The sequence below is a fragment of the Neomonachus schauinslandi genome, chromosome 6, assembly GCF_002201575.2.
Source record: "Neomonachus schauinslandi chromosome 6, ASM220157v2, whole genome shotgun sequence".
In the NCBI taxonomy this organism is placed as follows: domain Eukaryota; kingdom Metazoa; phylum Chordata; class Mammalia; order Carnivora; family Phocidae; genus Neomonachus; species Neomonachus schauinslandi.
This window is the reverse complement of record NC_058408.1, coordinates 3,387,120-3,404,183: the sequence shown is the minus strand read 5'-3', so window position 1 is coordinate 3,404,183 and position 17,064 is coordinate 3,387,120. Positions and strand designations below refer to the sequence as shown.

The 17,064-nt window shown below is 44.9% G+C and overlaps 2 protein-coding genes across 2 annotated transcripts in view; one reads left to right on the top strand and one right to left on the bottom strand.

Annotated features, from left to right (window-relative positions):
• Positions 1-8,444, top strand: part of SPTA1 (spectrin alpha, erythrocytic 1) — a 76,268-nt gene extending 67,824 nt beyond the window's left edge. Inside the window, exons 43-51 of the mRNA XM_021681938.1 lie at positions 1,351-1,647; positions 2,578-2,690; positions 3,819-3,836; positions 4,153-4,204; positions 5,259-5,446; positions 6,350-6,403; positions 6,780-6,926; positions 7,593-7,737; positions 8,279-8,444. Of these exons, the coding sequence (XP_021537613.1) occupies positions 1,351-1,647; positions 2,578-2,690; positions 3,819-3,836; positions 4,153-4,204; positions 5,259-5,446; positions 6,350-6,403; positions 6,780-6,926; positions 7,593-7,737; positions 8,279-8,404 (1,140 nt within the window). The 3' untranslated portion in view covers positions 8,405-8,444. The remainder of the gene's footprint in view (positions 1-1,350; positions 1,648-2,577; positions 2,691-3,818; positions 3,837-4,152; positions 4,205-5,258; positions 5,447-6,349; positions 6,404-6,779; positions 6,927-7,592; positions 7,738-8,278) is intronic.
• A 4,178-nt stretch (positions 8,445-12,622) lies between these two features.
• On the bottom strand, positions 12,623-14,570 carry LOC110573351 (olfactory receptor 10Z1). Its single transcript, XM_021681844.1, has 2 exons — positions 13,599-14,570; positions 12,623-12,664 (listed from the first exon to the last, which is right to left on the bottom strand). Exons 1-2 carry the CDS (start codon positions 14,568-14,570, stop codon positions 12,623-12,625), a joined length of 1,014 nt encoding a protein of 337 aa, XP_021537519.1.
• Positions 14,571-17,064: the final 2,494 nt, after the last annotated feature.

Genomic DNA, 17,064 nt, shown 5'->3' with positions numbered 1-17,064 from the left:
ACACACATATATGCATTCTACATAGAAAGACACTTTACCTTCTGATTCTGTTTTGCTTAACTTTCAAACTGCAAAGAGGTTTGTTATTTGATTTCCTGATTATAAAATCTTTGTAAAATACTCAGATGATCCATAATGTTACAAAAGTAATATGAAGTACTTTGCAGGTTTTTGTGTCTTTCCTGTGTGGGAGCCATATCAACTTTCTCTATACTGGTCTATTTTAGCAAAAAGATTGCTGAAGTGAGTACAGGGTAAGATGTAATGGTGTAATACCTTTGTAGTCCCTCTTCCATTTGAGCCAATTTTCTCCTCTTTAATCTCCACCTTTGGGAACAAAAACTCATTTTTATATTTGCCTCAGATAAATCTCTTGGGAAATACAAACTGCTTACCCTAAATCTATGATGTGTTTTAAATCTAAAACTATTTTTGGGGGTGCCTGGGTGGCTCAGTCATTAGGCGTCTGCCTTTGGCTCAAGTCATGGTCCCAGGGTCATGGGATCGAGCCCCACATCGGGCTCCCTGCTCGGCGGGAAGCCTGCTTCTCCCTCTCCCACTCACCCCTGCTTGTGTTCCCTCTCTCACTGTGTCTCTATCTGTCAGATAAGTAAATAAAATCTTAAAAAAAATAAAAAATAAAACTATTTTTGCTCACCTACTGTTTGGAACCATCCATACTATTTTTCTTGTTCAGAAATTCTGACAATTCAGTCATTCAGAGCATCTGGGTAACTCCAGACAGTAACATAGGGATAAGGCTACAGATTAGAGGGTAGGAACTGGGTTGAGCCCTGAACACATTTTAGAAGGAAGGCAGAAAAAGGACTCGGTACAGACAAAGACACCAGAGAGGCGTGGTCTGCAAAAGAGCAGAGGAGAGAAAGAAGGAGCAAACAGAGAATGGGAGAGACGGGCCTATCCCACCAATGATCTGTGGATTCAGTGATTCATGCATTCATTCACTTAACACCTACTTTTGTATGTTTACCAGGTGCCCGGAAGAACTAGGGCTCCAACTTCAGAATAAGAAATCATGAAATCTTATCACTGAAAATGGCCCTTGCTTCATTTGGACTCTTAGCACTAAAAAAACCCTAGGAGTCCTTCAGCCTCTTTGTAGATGACAGATTTGACTAGTTTCACACCAGGGGGCCAGGACCTGGGCTGGTGCCTCAAATGCACCTGCCTGCCCACTGATTTCATGTCCTCGGTGGTTTCAGTTCTGCCCTCTTGGAGTGCTGACCCTGAAAATATTTGAATATGGTCTTTTTCTTTTTTTAATCCTCAGTCTTCTCTTTTGCTGAGGGGCTTTATCGGGAAAGATGGAGGTGACTTTTTTCTCTGTAGGCTGAAGAGCTGTTCATGGAATTTGCACACAAGGCTTCCGCTTTCAACCACTGGTGTGAGAACACCGAGGAGGACCTGTCGGAGCCTGTGCACTGTGTCTCCCTGAACGAGATCCGGCAGCTGCAGAAGGACCACGAGGCCTTCTTGGCCTCCTTGGCCGGGGCCCAATCTGACTTCAATGATCTCCTGGAGCTAGACCAGCAGATTAAGGCCTTAAACGTGCCCTCCAGCCCTTACACCTGGTTAACGATGGAGGTGCTAGAGAAGTTCTGGAAGCACCTGTCTGATGTCATCAAGGTAATGGCACATAACGAAGGCTTCCTTCCACGGTGGTGAGCATGGCCACCTAACTTATCATACAAGTTGGGGGGACTTTTGAGAAAGAAAGGACACAGTTAATAACTATGTTGGGACAGCAGTCATGAACCGGAGCTGGCTAAGGAAATGTTAGAAATATAGTCACAGTGGGTATAGCCCTACGCCCCGGAGTTCAGACCCTCTCATGCCTCTGGGTGTTGAGCAATGATTCAAGGAAGCAAACACGGGCTCCAGGAGGTGGCTCTAAACATGAGATTTGAAAGTTCATGAGGTTTGTATATAAGTTCACAGTCTATAGATTTCCCCCCCATTTTATACCTACCTCCAAAGTGCCTTTTTAATGTGTTTGTGTATAATTTTTATCTGTCTATAATGATATTCATCATAGAAACTATGGAAAATATTAAAAAGGTTCACAAAGAAGAATTTCACCAAAATATCACCAATTTTATTTTATTTTTAAAAAAATATTCTATTTATTTATTTATTTATTTATTTATTTATTATTCTTTATTTATTTGTCAGAGAAAGAGAGAGCGAGCAAGCACAAGCAGGGGGAGCGGCAGCTCGTTACTGCTTTTCCTTTTAAGGCTGCTTTTATGTTCATTTAAGTGAAGATTTCACCTAGAAAAAATGAGAAGAGGATGATTTGCCTTTATTACTAGCTTATTTGTCACTGGGCTTGGTCTTAGAGACACCTGCAAGTACTTTCAGGCGTGACGGGAGCTTCCTTCCCCTTTGGAGGCAGGAGAGGTGGGCAGGAGGAAGTAGAAGCACGTAGCACATGCTTCCGGAAAATAGGTTAGACTGGGAGGAGGGGAGCTGCGCAGCTGAGCCCCAGAACCAGCTATTTTACTGCAAAGAAAGGTCTTCAGTGTTCACTCCACTATCTGTGATTTGGGGTTTTAGGAACGGGAGCAGGAGCAACAAAGGGAAGAGGCGAGACAGGTCAAGAACTTTGAGATGCGCCAGGAGTTTGAGCAGAATGCCAGTGCCTTCCTTCAGTGGATCTTGGAGACCAGGTACGCAGCGCTTCCTCCAAACCCATGATCCCTGCATCCCCACAGGGATGAAATACATATCTGAAGGGAGCAGGAGGGGGCCCTACAGCATTTATGTTGTTCTAAAATCACCATATCCTGTCTGTGCTTTTCATCTGGAATTGATGGTTTTCTAAATCAATCCTTGCAAAATCAAGAAACGAGAATGTCACACCACTGCCCATTGTCTACATGTCCATATTCTCTCCTAGGTAACTCTCATTTTTTCTCCTGTTGCCTGTAATTAAAGTCTAAAATAACACAGTCCCTTATGTTTGCACTTTACAAAGTGCTTCTATACCCACTACCTCCCTTACCTCTTCCTGCGACCTTGAAAAGTGTACAGAGCCGATGTGATTACTCTGTCTCCAAGTGTGGAATGAAGCTCAGTAGACAAATGGACTTGCTCAAGGTCACATGGGTATTTATTGTCATGACCAAAGGCAGAGCCTACTGTGAAACTAGGAAGCTGTCACGCTGCCTGACCATGAAGCTGTGGTGAGAATCGGTGAGATACTCCATGCTAATTGCTTTTGTTAAAGGCAGAATGTCTTATACATGAAAATAGCATTTGTCACATCTTCCAGGGCAAATGACCTGGAAAAGGAGACCTGGAGGGTTGTAATCCATTAGAATAAATGTCAAAGTCAGCAGACAGTATCCAGTAGATGGGTCAGAAGTGTGGGCTTTTGAGAGTTAAAGGGGTGGTTTAGACAATCTGTGATATATACTGTTTCTACAAACCCAACAAGGAAAACCAGACAACGAGCAAAAGGAAATCCTGTGTCACAGCTAAAAGTTATCTGGCAGAAGGCAGAGGAAGCACAGTTCATCCTCCTCTGCCTCTGGTTTTGTCCCTCATCCCCTGGCAGGGTGTGCCCAACACTGAGCTCGTCACCTGACACCCGAGCTCTTCGTCCTAAGACAGCAGGTGTACACAGTATCTGAGCTCCTCCAAGAGGGAGAGACTCTGGGAGCAGTGTGAAACGGTTCCTGTTAGATTTGGAATATTCCATAAATCTAGGGAAAGACGATCATTGAAGTAATTTGTATTAATGTGTGATTTCTCTTTTCTCTCGTCTGATTCCTGTTCTGGAACTGCATGCCCAGGGCTTATTTTCTGGACGGGTCAGTATTTTATGTTATTATGTTTGTTTTGTTTTTAGGTTAAGGGTATATTTGAGAGTAAGAACCAGGAGGAAGGTACAGAAGCCTTCTCGTAGATATAGAAGAATGAGGGCAGACCTTCCTTCTCTTCTTATCTGTCTAGCAACTTGCCAATTGACAGAAGGGTTTGGTTTCATGAAACTCTAGTGTGAAAATTCGTTTCAGAGAACCCATATAATAGACATAGAAGCAGAGAAATGTAGGGTGTTGAAATCAGTCTGGATGAAATATTGACCTCTGATATTATGAATAACATTTCTCTCTGGTTCTTAACTAGGTCTTTGCTCAAAGAAACAGGAACTCTGGAATCCCAGCTGGAAGCAAATAAAGTAAGTAATGTTTGCTTATTAGCTGAGGATATTGCCAGAATTACGAGGAGTGCAAGGAAAACGCCTTAAAGGCAACCCTAGTAGTACTTTTAAGTAAACTCCCCAGCCTGAAGGTCAAGAGCTTCAGGGTCTAGTCCCAACCCTGCCAGCAACTTGCATTCTAGCTGTTGACCGCCGCTCCATGGGCACAGCCATCAGTTTACTTCAGTAACCTCAATTTCTGTGTCATTACAATAGAGCTCATAATACCTGCATCACAGAGTCGCTGTGATAATTAAGAAAGAAAACAGGTGCAGAAGCCATCATCATTTGAAATCATTTGCTAATATACTTAAATCCAGATGATCTTTCAACAGTTGAGTGAAGCAATGGGCTAGAACAGTGTTTCTTAACCTTATTTTCATTATTGCCCCACCTCAAGGAGAACATTTAATTAATTAAATCTAATTAGTCCCTAATGAAAGAACTTCAGTAATAAAGAGGAAGATGTTGTCAGGTGGGACTGATCTCTGGAAGGTCACAGGCATTTGTACCTTGTAATACATTTAGTGTCTCAGCCCACCCCCATCCTCAGAACCCATTCACTCCTCCCTTACTCAGGAGAAAGCATGGCCTGGATGCAGGCGGTTGGCATCGAATGTGCCTGGAGGACAGGTGCATCCTGTGGAAGTCTGCTGGCGTGGCCGCAGGGGAGCCGGCTGGAGCTCAGCCACAATCCCCAGCGTGGCTAACTCGTGGTGCCGATCTCTGGGAGCCAGCCATGCAGGCATCCTGGGAATGCTCCTCCTCTCCTCTGCAGCATGTAACTACTAACTCTTGACCAGAATGACCAAGGTCACATCACCTAACCTTCCCACCATCACATAAATGAGGAATACAGAAGTGGATTTCCTGAACAGTTCATTTTTCATAGAGGACAAGAGGAGTCCTGAGAATAATTAAAAAGGAGCAATTAGGGGAAATACAAACTCATCAGCTTCTTATCTTCTCTACCATCCCTTGGTTTGGAGCTGGTACCCTGCATGACTGCTTCTCTCCTTCTTGCCTTTTCTAGCGGAAGCAGAAGGAGATCCAGGCCATGAAGCGCCAGCTGACCAAGATCGAGGATCTGGGAGACAGCTTGGAAGAGGCTCTGGTCCTGGACATCAAGTATAGCACCATCGGGCTGGCCCAGCAGTGGGACCAACTTCACCAGCTGGGGATGCGGATGCAGCACAACCTGGAACAACAGATCCAAGCCAAGTACTGCAGACCCATGACCAGGGCTGGGCAGGGTGTGCGTGGGATTAGGTGTCAGAACTTAGCCCCAGGGGCTAGAGTTTGGGTTACTGGATAAAAGAGCTGCTTCAGAGGTAGTACACACATCATCTCTGGAATCAAAATTCTCTTTCTCTCTCTTTTCTGTTCCACATAATGACTATTCCTTTTTATTTGGGAGTCTATTATGAAACAGGAGACCATGCTCCCATCCCCATGAAGCTATTCACCACCCAGTTCTCAGGGTCCCTTCACCATCGTATGCAATCTCTTCAGGAAGTCATCCCTTTTGTAAAAGTTCCTCTCAAATGTCTAGAATGCAAGAAATATTCAAGGTGTAGAGCCAGAAGAACAGAATTCACTTGTTTTTTTCTAAATAAATTAATTATATCAAAGCAGCTTTAGGTCTTGCTAATAATGGCAGCATTATTGTCTAGATGGGGGATTGGCAAACTTTTCCTATAAAGAGACTGATCATAAATGTGTCAGCCGTGGTGAGTCATGTGGCCTCTGTTGTAACTACTCACTCGCTGTCATAGAGAGAATGGGCAATTGACAGCCCACAAATTCATGAGTGTGTCCATGTTTCAATAAAATTCTATTTATGAACACCGGAATTTGAATTTCATGCAATTTTTATGTTTAAGGAAACACTTCTTCTTTTGATTATTTTCAACCACATAAAGAGGTAAAAGCCGTTCCTAGCCCATTAAACTGTACAAAAGCAAGTGGCAGACTAGAATTGGCCCATGGGCTATAGTTTGCCAACCCCTGAATCAGATGACCTGAGCAGCATAACATCCACTAACATCCCTCTTTATTCCACATGGCATGTCTTCCGCTATTTTCCTGTTTTATTTCATGGGCTAATCATGTTTTCCTTTTCAGAGACACCATAGGTGTGAGTGAAGAGACACTAAAGGAGTTTAGCACAACCTATAAGTGAGTATGACTTCATAGTTGATCGGTTCTTTGTTTTCCAACCCATTCAGAATGAATCTCCAAATAGCTAATTTTTTCCCCTCAGTGTTGGCATGGTAGGATCTTAAATGAAGATCTAGATCTGTTAATTAGCTTCAAGGCACGGCTTTTAATATGTCTATGAGCTTCCTGAAAATACATTTCTCTCATGCTCAACATTTTACTGTCTTTGCTCCATTCACTGGGTTAAAAATAGTTCAGAAACAGAGGCAAGCTCCCCACTTGGTTTTCTGATGACCTGTGACATGTTAAAGCCTCAGTTGACCCAACAAGAACTGTTCTTTTCTGTTCTAATCTGGTTCTGTATTGAACTTGACAAAATGTTTTTGTTCTTCAGACATTTTGATGAGAATCTGACAGGGCGCTTGAGCCACAAAGATTTCCGGTCCTGCTTGAGAGGGCTCAATTATTACTTGCCCATGGTGGAGGAGGATGAACGTGAGCCCAAGTTTGAGAAGTTCCTGGATGTCGTTGATCCGGGGAGGTAGGAAGAAGACCAAGAGCCAGACCATCGTAGGGAATGGGGTTTAGAGAAACAGGCACAGAGAGTAAAATGATCCATAAAACATGAAACCAATTCCTCTTGAGAATAGGAAGATACAGACTACCGTAAGTGAATCGGGCAGGTTTTGGTGCCCTTGCAGGATTAGCTCAGAAGTTCATGGCACCAACTCCAACTCAGGCACAGTCCCTGTAATTTGCTCAATTCCTGGTTTCTGTCTGACCTATGAATCTCAGCTCGTCCTGAGAATGGACCTTGAAAGAAGAATCCTTCCATGTGTATAAGGTCCTAAGGGGACCTGGATGATTTGGAGGCCGACTGATGGGAGTGGGGTTGTATGCTTGTGGGGATGGAGTACAGTCATGGAGGGATCCCGTCACTGTTAGGGACGAAATCTTTCTAATGCCAAGGATGACAGAAGACCAGAAACAGAGGTCTTCAACTCAACTTGAAAAGCTTGAAGTGCCTGGGGACAGGTGCTGATGGAGACTCCCAGACTGTGTGGAGAGTCCGGCCAGAGGGCTCATGTGGGCAGGGAGGCTGGGGCTTGGGAAGCAGCGTTTACTTCGCTGCAAGGGCGTGAGGAGTGGGGTCAATGTAGAGGTCACAGCCCACAGTCTCAGAGAGGGGAGCCCATTTCTCCCACAGGAAGGGCTATATCTCCCTGGAGGACTACACCTCATTCCTGATCGACAAGGAGTCAGAGAACATCAAGTCCAGTGACGAAATCGAGAATGCTTTCCAAGCCCTGGCAGAGGGCAAGGCCTATATTACCAAAGAGGACATGAAGCAGGTCGGATTCCAGTTGCGTCTAGTGTCGCTGTGCTCTCATGGCAATCCACAGTGTGCTTGTCTCGGGCCTGGCTGCCCACCATTGGCAACTACCCTTCCCACCCACCTTTTTTTTTTTTTTTTTGCTCAGACATTGTCCTGCACAAGTTACCACTTGCTTTGCTTGCCACTTCATTTTGTGTTGTCCCAGCTTGAAAATTATAGTCATTCTCTAATGACCATACGGGTCAATTCCAAATCTGAAAATCAATTTTTAAGGCTATTTCTTTTCCCATTTCTTGAAGAACCCAAATTTAGGGAATGGGATAAAGTGTGTAGTCCAAGTGAGATGAGACTCCTCAGGTAAGGACTGAGTTGAAAAGATGAGCTGGTCTTACTCATTAGAAATTACAAACTTCTGAGAAGGTCTATGATGGGAACAGGGCTGGCTGCTGCTTCCCCATTTCTCTGCCCCCTGGGTCCCGGGTTCGGGGCCTACTGCCAGCCCCAAGGAGCCGCTATTTTTAAGCCCTGTGACTGTATCTCTCTCTGTCGTGTTTCAGGCCCTAACCCCAGAACAGGTGCAGTTCTGTGCCTCACACATGCAGCAGTATGTGGACCCACGCGGCCGAAGTCACCTCGCTGGCTATGACTATGTGGGTTTCACCAACTCCTTCTTTGGCAACTGATAAGCAGCTCTTCCTGGATCATAGAAAATCTTGGTGTGGTGGGAAGGTACTGGGGGAGGAAGGGGACAGCAAGTATGGGGGAGGGGGGAGATAGTTGTGTGTGTGTGTGTGTTTATTACACTTAATTAGAGCACCTGGAAAAGTCTCAGGCTTGGGGGATATAAGGCATTCACAGAACTGGGGGAAAGGAAGCATCACAGGCTTATTTTGTATGCAACCTGTCACTACCCAGGGGCCAAGCTCTCTATTTTTTATTTGTTGGATTCTACACATCTATATTACTTTGTTTTGCTTTGATTTTAGAATAAAATATTTCCTTTTTTTTAAAAAAGTTCATTTTTTAAGTATTTTTTTTAAGATTTTATTTATTTGAGAGAGAGAATGAGAGAGGGAGAGAGCACATGAGAGGGGGGAGGGTCAGAGGGAGAAGCAGACTCCCTGCTGAGGAGGGAGCCCGATGCGGGACTCAATCCAGGGACTCCAGGATCATGACCTGAGCCGAAGGCAGCCGCTTAACCAACTGAGCCACCCAGGCACCCTAAGTATTTCTTTTTAATAGGGCAATGTGAAGTCAAATGTTACTGACTCACATGAGCTTCTGTATTTCTGAGAATCATTCTGTTCTCTAAACATGGGCAGCTAATCACACCACAAACAAGGGTCGTGGCAGGATGGATAAAGTCCAAGATGAGTTACAAATGGTTTCTCTTGAGTTTTGAAATGGTTGTAAATTCTTACATTTGAAAATGAAGATACTTGACATTCTGGAGAACCCCAGTATTTTATCTATAGAAGAAGAAGAAGACCAATCCTGTGTTCTTCTCAATCTGCCCCTTCTCCATACTTCTCCATCAGGGAGGACGCCATTAGTCTCAGAACTGCGAGACTACGGCAGGGCAGAGCTTCCTCTGTCCTCCGTGGCCCCACATTCACGCTTACATTTTAATGTGATGAAAAGGATGTTTTGATTTCCTTCTGCCTCCTACAAGACTATGAGTTAATTATTTACAAAATGAAGAATTAAGAAAAGAACAAGAAGAGGGGTGCTGTCTCCTAATGCCGACGTTCTGCCAGGACTTGTAAGTCAACGGTGTCGTTTGCTGGGGAGAATCCTTTGGTCACATCTCCTCCTTGTGTGGGACTGCTGGTATCCTGCACCATTTCCACTACCAGCCCATGGATATTACCACCTGTTTACCACCTTGTCTCAATCTCGTCCTTTGCACAAAAGGTAGTCCTTCCGCAGTCAGGGACAAATTCTGTCCCAGGAGCCAATTAAATCAATCTTGGTTAAAACTAAAAAGCTATCTTTACTGCTAATAATGTAGGAGTGTTTTTTACTGATTTTTGCTTAAACAGTTGGATCCTATTGAACATGACAATCAAAAGTATTTAAAAAAAAAACTTGATTATGAGTTACCAAGAATGGTTGCAGTTGAAAAAAAAAAAAAACATAGCCCAGTAGACCATCAAAAATCAGTATAATTGATATCACACTTATCAAGAAGTATGGAGAATCTAACAAATGTATGCTTGTAATAACCAAAGGCAAAGGTGAATATGGTTGCATTCTCCTTCCAACCCCCTCCAAGTATCTACAAGGCCTAAATCAGATTTTTAGGCATGTGATGAGCCAAGAAACGCTCTTTAAGGCAAAGAACCATTAGCATCTTATGAAAGAGACTGAATAACACAGAGACCAGAGAAGATAATATTTATCTGAAGAATCAACAAAATGCCATAAGAAGATGAGACTGTTGGTGTCAAATACAGCTCCCTCTGAAGTCACATCCTGACCACCTAGGCACACAAGCAAAAATGGAAATGCAGAAGCAGCATACATAATTTTGTTGGGTCTATAAATGTTCAACTTTTAACAATTAGAACTCTTATCAAATGTCCCTCGTGATCTGTGGCTAAGTTCTTCCTAACTGATACTCACCTTTTCTTGACCTTCTGTTCACTTACTTTAAACTGGAACCCCTGACTTATTCTTACTAATTCTTTTTCTTTACAATCTATAGATTGGAACCTGTTTCTGAGCCCCAGCCCTATGGCTACATCCCTGAGTTTTTTCATGATCCCTACTGCTTGATTGTGTCTCCAAAACTCTTCCGCTCCTAAAAGAACACTCCCCTTTACTTTTAATGGACCTCTCTGACCCCAGACATTTGCGGGGAAGCCGTCGGATTTCTGTTTCCTGTATCCAGGCCAGTTTCCCAGTATGGAATCCACTCAAGGCCCAGGAACTAGACCCACTTTCCCGCTTTCTCCAGGCAGATGCTGTGCCAGACACCAGCCCTTTACTCTGCCTGTCCAGTGAAATCAGGAAATGCAAGATGCTGGACGCTGCTGGCCCTAGCTTCCACCAACATCAACGGGGCCACAAATAGGGCAGCCCCAAGTGTCTCTGTCTAGAAACTCCAAACAACACCGGATGGCTATACTGAGCACTCTGTGTGGGGCATTCTCTGCTCTGAAGACTATATTAATCTTCACCTAAAAAGCCCTGTAAAACAGATGCCACTCTCGTTCCATTCTGCATCTGAGAAATGGAGCCGCAGAAAGGTGAAGAAACTCACTCTAGGTCACATGTCTAAAAGGTGGCAAGACTTTAACCTCAGGAAATTGGACTCCAGAGCCTCCCATCTTAATGGGCTGTCCAAGGGCCATGAGTTGGGCACATGTGGTCCTGTTCACATTGGAGGAGCCTCTGCTGTGTGTGTGTGTGTGTGAGACGCGCATGCATGGATGTGCGCCTAGGAGGACAGGTTGTTCCTTGTAAGCACATGGTCACTTTTTTTTTTTTTAAAGATTTTATTTATTTATTTGAGAGAGAGAGAGAGCACATGAGAGGGGGGAGGGTCAGAGGGAGAAGCAGACTCCCTGCCGAGCAGGGAGCCCGATGCGGGACTCGATCCAGGGACTCCAGGATCATGACCTGAGCCGAAGGCAGTCGCTTAACCAACTGAGCCACCCAGGCGCCCCACATGGTCACTTTTTTAACCAAGGGAGGGAATTTGAATCACCTAGTGAGATTTTGTAAACTATTTCTTCCTGTCCCCACCCCAGATCAATTGTGGCTAGGTCTGTAGGAATGGCTCCCAGGAACACTTGCTCTGAAAATCACCCCCATGTGATTTTTATGCCCTTTCAAACTTAAGACTACTACATTTGGAAGTTAGAAGCACCTTTGAGTATTACTTAGCAATTCTTGGAACATCTTTACCCACTGCTGCTCAGTGTGCATTTAGGGAATGTTATGCTGGGTGGACGGAATCGATTTTGGAACTGAATTTGCTCAGACAGCCTCAGTGCAAAAGGGAGATTGCTCCCAGTCTGTACAGTGACAAGGATCCGAGAGTGCACAGCATTTCTCTGAGACCCAGGCCATTTCTGCCATCTGACTAACTGTCCTACCTCTCCCCAGCCTGTTCTCTTCTCTTGGTTCTGGCTTCCTTCCTCCCAAATTTAGTTTCCACCAAGTTCTAACTAGAGGCTGTGTTTCTTCCCTGAAAGCGTGGAAAAATATGGATTCCTATTTGAAAAAATTATCCCCCCAATATAAGTTCTTTCTCTCAAATTGTGCCCCACTGCTCACTCATTGCTGAATTATGTGAATCCTGCATTTTCAGAACCTCTTCCGTTTGTAATTTTCTTCAGCTTCCAGGCCCACTATCCATGTTCTGGTCTCCATGTCTTTGTTTAGGATGACGGCAATGCATCCCTTACTGATCCCTTGCCTCTATTTTCTCTCTGCTAAGCTCTGTCATCCTCTCTGCTGCTGGATTAATCTTCCGAAATCGGTTCCCAGATGCTACTCTGCTCTCTGCTCAAAGGTTTACTCTCCCTACTGAAGGGATCAAGTCTGAAGCAAGGTATTGAAACTGCTGTCTGCAAAGAAGTCTTCACCCAAACTAACTTAGCATCATTTGGGACACATTTTCAGTCCCTCTGGACAACTCACTGCACTCGGAAACGGGCCTAGATTGCCTTGCCACTGAAGCTTCGGTTATTCTGTTCTCTCTGTCAGAATATACTTTCTTCCCACTTAACTGCATTCAAGACTTACCCATCATGAGTAACAAATTCAAGTACTACCTTAGACATGAAGCCTCTGATTCTCCGCTGAGATTAACCTCTCCCGAAACTAAAAACCAGGTATCACTCTGCTTAGCACGTTAACAATAAAATCAGCTGGCATACATTGGAAGATCATTATGATCCAGGTATTGTGCTAAATTCTTTGCACTCATGGTCCTGTTTAGTAAGCAACGCAAAACTGCAAAGTTACAGCCATTTTACAGATGAGGACATGGGGGTTGAGACCTAGCATCACACAGTAAGTTACAGGGCCTCTGTTCAAACTCCTGACAGCCACGTGGGTTCATTACACTTTTACTTGTCCCTAAGAATGCCTGTGCTGTGCTTGACATACTGCAGGGGGAAAGTGTACTACACAGGAGGGCGTGTCCACAGCAGATCCCACAGGACAGTATCCATGCTAGGGAGTGAGACAAACAAGGAGGCTCTCAACTCCCAAGATTATGAGGCCATCATAGAGCAATGGCGAGTATCAAAGAAAATAGGAAACCTATGTCTTTTCTGAGATACAATCTACCAACCGGGAGAGCCGATGACAAGAGCACAAAGTGACAATGAGTCAGAGATAGAGAGGACAACGATATTAAAAAAAAATAAAGATGAAAGACACCCCGTAGAGGAGAGAAAACAACCTACCTTTTCCTTGAACAGAGCATTCACACTAATCCATCAAATGGATTCCCACTGAGTTTCAGATCTTGGAAGAGCATTATAGGTAGGATAGTCTAATTATGCAGTAATTTAAAAATCTCTACCATATCCCTGATAGGGCTCCAGCCAGGCCTGCTTTGAACTTGAGCAGGCCAAACTGCTCTCAACTTGTTCAGCAGAGCTGGAAAATTCTGAATGAACTGGGCTTCTGTAGTGGTGGCATCCCTGAGGCTGAAAGTGGAAATTCAGATTCTGAGCCCAGTGTGAGTTAAGCACAGTGAGCAGAGCGGGAAAGCCTGCTCCATATTTCCCAGCAGCCCCAGGGAAGTGCAGGCAGTAGGATGGGGCTCTCCCAAGGGGTTGGGGTGGGACAGCTTTGAATCTGAAATCCCGAGTCGCTGGCCCATTGGCCTGGGTTCCTGGTCTCAGTCCAGCTTACGCGGAAGAGACTGTCCCACTGGGGGAGCCTTCGTCTTCTACGAAGCAGTCTCCCTTGGAAGGCACTTCTCAGGGCTGTCTGCACGGCCCGATTCCTTAGACTGTAAACAGTAGGGTTGAGGAGAGGGGTCACCACAATATCGGTGACAGCAATAAGCTGATCCCGCTCAAGAGAGTAACTGGCTTTGGGCCTCAAGTACATGAAGGAGGCACAGCCGTAGTGGACCATGACCACTGTGAGGTGCGAGGCGCAGGTGGAGAAGGCCTTCTTCCGGCCCTCAGTGGAGGGGATCCGCAGGACTGCTGTCAGAATGTAGGCGTAGGAGATGGTGATGAAGGAGAAAGACACCAGGAGGACCAGCAGGCTAAGGATGAGGATGCCCAGCTCACTCGGGCCTGTGTCCCCACATGCCAGGCTCAGCACTGGAGGCGTGTCACAGAAAAAGTGCTGGATCTCATGGGAGCCACAGAATAGGAGGTGGAAAATGACCGGGGTCATTCCCAGCCCAAAGAGGTACCCACTCAGGAAGGAGGTGCCAACCAGCTGGGCACAGGAGGTAGGATTCATGCGGCTGGCATAGTGCAGTGGGGCACAGATGGCCACATATCTGTCAAAGCCCATGACGGCCAGAAGGAAGCAGTTGGTGCAGGCCCACGAAGCAGAGAAGAACATCTGGACAGCACAGCCCTCGTAGGAGATGGCCTGGCCCCCCATGACCAGGCTGGAGAGCATCTGAGGGATGATGCCCAGTGTGTAACAGGTCTCAGAGAAAGACAGGAAGGAAAGGAAGAGGTACATGGGGGTGTGCAGGTGGCTGTCCAGCCTGATGACTACAGTAATGAAGATATTGCTGGTCAGGGTGACAAGATACAGAGAGAGGAAGAGTACAAACAGCAGGAGCTGCAGTTTCCCAACGCTGGAGAAGCCCAGGAACACAAAACCCTTCCAGGTGGTTGCATTGGCCTGGCCCATCCTGAGGACACCCCGATAGATGTGTTGGTCCCTTCCACCTTGCCAGTAGATGCCTAGCTTCTTTAGAAAGCAGGATGAGGTGGATTCTCATTTCTTTGTGCCTGTTGTAACTCCAAAAGAAAGCTCTAATGTAGACAGCAACCTCAGAAAGGTATTCATAGCATTAGACACACAGACGTATGGATCCATTCTCACACGCATGTGGGTACATGTACAAAGACACACAGTGTGCACATGTGCCCACAAACACACACGACTATGCCAATAGACATGCATACCACATATAAAGTGCTCATACAGAATCATGCACATTTCCCACATCCAAAACTCTATGGACTGCACATTTGCCGCTGATGACCGTATCTACAAATACATCAGGCATGTTATAAATGCATATCTTTTGAGACAGCACATAAATAAGTAGATTGTGCACCACACATCTATTATACCAACATCATACATACGCCCACATGTGGACACATACTCATTGCCTGTTAGAACATGACGTGGGGTGGCTTGTTGGATATTATTTTACAGGTCAGGTGACAGCCAAGACTAGAGAAAAAGTGCCTGAGTCCTAACCCAACATTCTTTCCCCTAAACAATGACGACTCTTCTTGGACACTTTGGGACACGCATTCCCGTGAACACGGAACTCTGTAACAATCCCTTGTCGGTGCTGCCCTCCCCAAAGTCTCTTCCATGTGAGTCCATGCCGAGCACGGACGGAAGCATTAGACTCAGGGAAGTGGCGGACCCCTCAGTGCACAGATCCGCTGTCAGGCCGTGCTGCGGCTGGAAGACTGGGCAAGGAGGGCTCTCCACTCACCCAAAAAGGCTCAAAGGGAGGAGAGCTCTGCTTCTCAGCAACCATGCTCCAGATGCCTCCCCACCACCCTGCCTGCAGAAGAAGAGACCTGAGATCCATCTCAGACATGTCTCTGAGCGAAAGGTGATGCTCCCAAGTGATACCAGGACAGCTTCTACACCTGTGGCCCCAGGGGCTGAGTCATCTCTGCTTCCATCAAAACAGCTTCTCTCTCTGAGGGGCCCCAGTCCCCATGGGTGCTGTTTCAAGAAGCACCTCCAACTGTACCTATCATTAGCTGTAAATATTCTTTTGGGGAAAGCAGAGGAGGAAATGTGAATGAAGAGATGCTAGGATCATGTTTTAAACAATAATTCGATTATGTGCTAAATAATTATATTTATTATTTTCACATGTTAAATCTCTTTTAAAACTTAAAATGACCTGGTTAGCCTGGTGATGGGTATTAAAGAGGGCATGTACTGAATGGAGCACTGGGTGTTATACGCAAACAATGAATCGTGGAACACTACATCGAAAACTAATGATGTATGGTGACTAACAACATAATAAAATAAAATAAAATAAAAAACTTAAAAAAAAATCTTAAAATGACCTGGTAAAAAAGGGTTGACAATTACATTTTATAGAAGAGGAAACCAAGCCTGATAGAGTTTAAGTGACCCATCCAAGATCACAGAACTCAGATTCATGCTTTTAAAGTCTCCCTGTAAGATGTATAGTAAGAGCACAGGAATTCACCTTCCCCTGCTGTTGTCTCAGGAGCTGGAGATGACCGTTTCCAGAGTGCACCCAGTTTCAAAGGCACACACACACTCACAGTCACATACTGAGAGCACCCTCATTCCCCAGCCTTACCTTCTTCCCACCTCCTCATCTGTCCACTCCACTTCTTTCAGACACATCTTTTTATTTTATTTTTTAAAGATTTATTTATTTATTTTGGAGAGAGAGAGAGAGAGAATGAGAGAGCGAGCACAGCAGGGAGGGGTATGGGGAGAGGGAGAGTCTCAAGCAGACTCCCCGCTGAGTGCAGAGCTCAAGCTCCATCTCACCACCCTGAGATCATGACCTGAGTGGTAATCGAGAGTAGGACACTTAACTGACTGAGCCACCCAGGCACCCCAGGCACATCTTTTTAAAAGCAACTTTACCTTTATCTTCTTTCCATAATATTGTAATAGCTGTATCTGTATCTTTTCAATCCATCACTCAGATTGTCCTGAAACTTGAAAATGTCCAGAAAGTCCAGGGTTAATCATGCTTTCTAACTCTTCACTCAATGTGCACTTTCCCCTAGTACGCTAGCAGTGTGAATCTACACCTCCAATACACATTTTCACCACCCATCCGCTGATTCAGTAGAAACAGTAATGATAATTGTTAACATGTATTCAATGCCAGACTTTTTGCTGACCTCATTAGATGAATTGAACGCTTACAATATTTAAAGATTTTTATGATTATACTTTCTTTTCAGATGAGAAGACTAAAGCATGGAAAAATAAAATAACTTACTGAAGATAACACAGCCAGGTGGCAACAGAGTAAGAAGTGGACTCAGGAACGCTTCTCTTAACTATCATGCCTTTTATGGTAAACTACATCAGTCAGAAGATGAGCAGAGATGTGGAAATTAGAGTCACATTAGTACAACTATTGGCT

Bases quoted from the DNA above. Each gene is read 5' to 3' on its own strand.
- LOC110573351 (XM_021681844.1), bottom strand. From the start codon at position 14,570: ATGGGCCAGGCCAATGCAACCACCTGGAAGGGTTTTGTGTTCCTGGGC. The intron at 12,665-13,598 runs GTAAGCTGGACT...CTTACTAAACAG, and splicing joins AGTGGGACAGTCTCTTCCGC to GACCATGAGTGCAAAGAATT.